A 1,493-nucleotide genomic window follows, 5' to 3' on the forward strand; every position below is an offset into this window, starting at 1 on the left:
GAGGACGAGCGTCCTGTATATTCCTACACCTTCCCAGAGTCCTTTGGGCCGTTACTGGGGAGCTAAACCATGCAGGACACAGACCTTCATGTTGTCAGAACTTCCTGGTTCGGTTCTGGCTCATTAATTCCGTCTTGTTTCTGGTTTCAGAGGAGAATTCTGCCCAAACCCACCAGGAAAAGCCGCACGAAGAACAAGCAGAAGCGTCCCAGGAGGTGAGTGGATCGGAACCGATTCCAGCCGATATTTAACGCCGATCAAGGCTGTTTGGAGAGATGATGGAGAAGAACATGATGTTGAATCAAATCATCGGTGAATTTATGGTTAAACTTAAGGGCACATTAGTTTTAATTTTTAGTTTTACTGCTGTTTTTTGTTTTTAAATGTCATAAACTCATCATTCAGACGAGTTTATGAAAGGAATGATGACCTGAAAGTAGGCGGAGCTCCAAGGTCTACAGACTTCAACAGTCATGCCTTCAGAATCCGATTGGAATGGAGGAAAACGATTTCTTACCTCAAACGTAAACATCGTGTCCATAAAAATTCCCAGCAGGATCGCTATGATCATAAAGCAGTAGAACCGTCCTGACCTGGATCAGGTTGGACCTGGAGCTGCTGTCCCATCAGAAACAGGAAGGAGGATGGTTCAGTCTGAAATGTACCGGATGAGGGAATGTCTGCTTTCCCGTCAACTCCGGGACATCTGGAGAGGAGTGCTCCGGTTTTCCTGGTTTTCCTGTTTCTCTCGCTGCAGGAAAATCCCACTTCAGCTTTAGTTGCATCCTTTAGGAAGGTTCCTGTTTGTATCTGTGGGTGACTGACCGTTTGATCGGTTCATTCAAGGCTGATCTGAGCATGTGCAGTGATGATGTCAGACCAGTGATGTCAACATCTGATCTGTCGGCGAAGTCTGAGTCATTTGACGCTGTTTAAGATGACGATGACCTTCGCTATCGTCTCCTAAAACACGACCGCTCTGGTTCTGTTAATGAGCCGATAGATCGTGACAGGGAGATTACAGATCTGTTTAAAATTCTGCAGGAAGGCGTGTGATTGGTCAGAACTCGGGCCAGACTTCCTGGTTTTAGCGAATGTCAAACTCTTTTCTGTGCAGAATTCTTGTTCTGGTTTCTGGGTCCAGTTTTCCGACATGGACATCCAGGAGTCCTTCTCCTGGCTCTGTCCTGGTGGCGTATGGGAGCGTAGCTCCGGCTCGGACGTCCATTCCCGTTCCACGGTGTCGGACAGAAAGCTCCGTCCCCGGCTGCTCGCCGGCGAGGACGAGCGTCCTGTATATTCCTACACCTTCCCAGAGTCCTTTGGGCCGTTACTGGGGAGCTAAACCATGCAGGACACAGACCTTTAGCAGAACTCCGGTTCTGGTCAGAGGTTTTTCCAGCTGCTGTGAACCATGCTGTCCTGTCCAGGTTCTGGTTCTTACGTTGATCCGTCTCCTCCTCTGTTCCAGGTGGAGACCTTCTCCGGAGTCT

The 1,493-nt window shown here is 48.8% G+C and overlaps 1 protein-coding gene across 1 annotated transcript in view; it reads left to right on the plus strand.

Moving 5' to 3' along the window:
- The window catches only part of rps7 (ribosomal protein S7), an 8,630-nt gene extending 8,325 nt beyond the window's left edge, over positions 1–305 (plus strand). Inside the window, exon 5 of the mRNA XM_015395687.1 lies at positions 151–305. Coding sequence (XP_015251173.1) covers positions 151–219 — 69 coding nt within the window. The 3' untranslated portion in view covers positions 220–305. The remainder of the gene's footprint in view (positions 1–150) is intronic.
- The last annotated feature ends 1,188 nt before the right edge of the window (positions 306–1,493 follow it).

Source organism: Cyprinodon variegatus, unplaced genomic scaffold (genome assembly GCF_000732505.1).
Source record: "Cyprinodon variegatus isolate N-32 unplaced genomic scaffold, C_variegatus-1.0 Scaffold752, whole genome shotgun sequence".
In the NCBI taxonomy this organism is placed as follows: domain Eukaryota; kingdom Metazoa; phylum Chordata; class Actinopteri; order Cyprinodontiformes; family Cyprinodontidae; genus Cyprinodon; species Cyprinodon variegatus.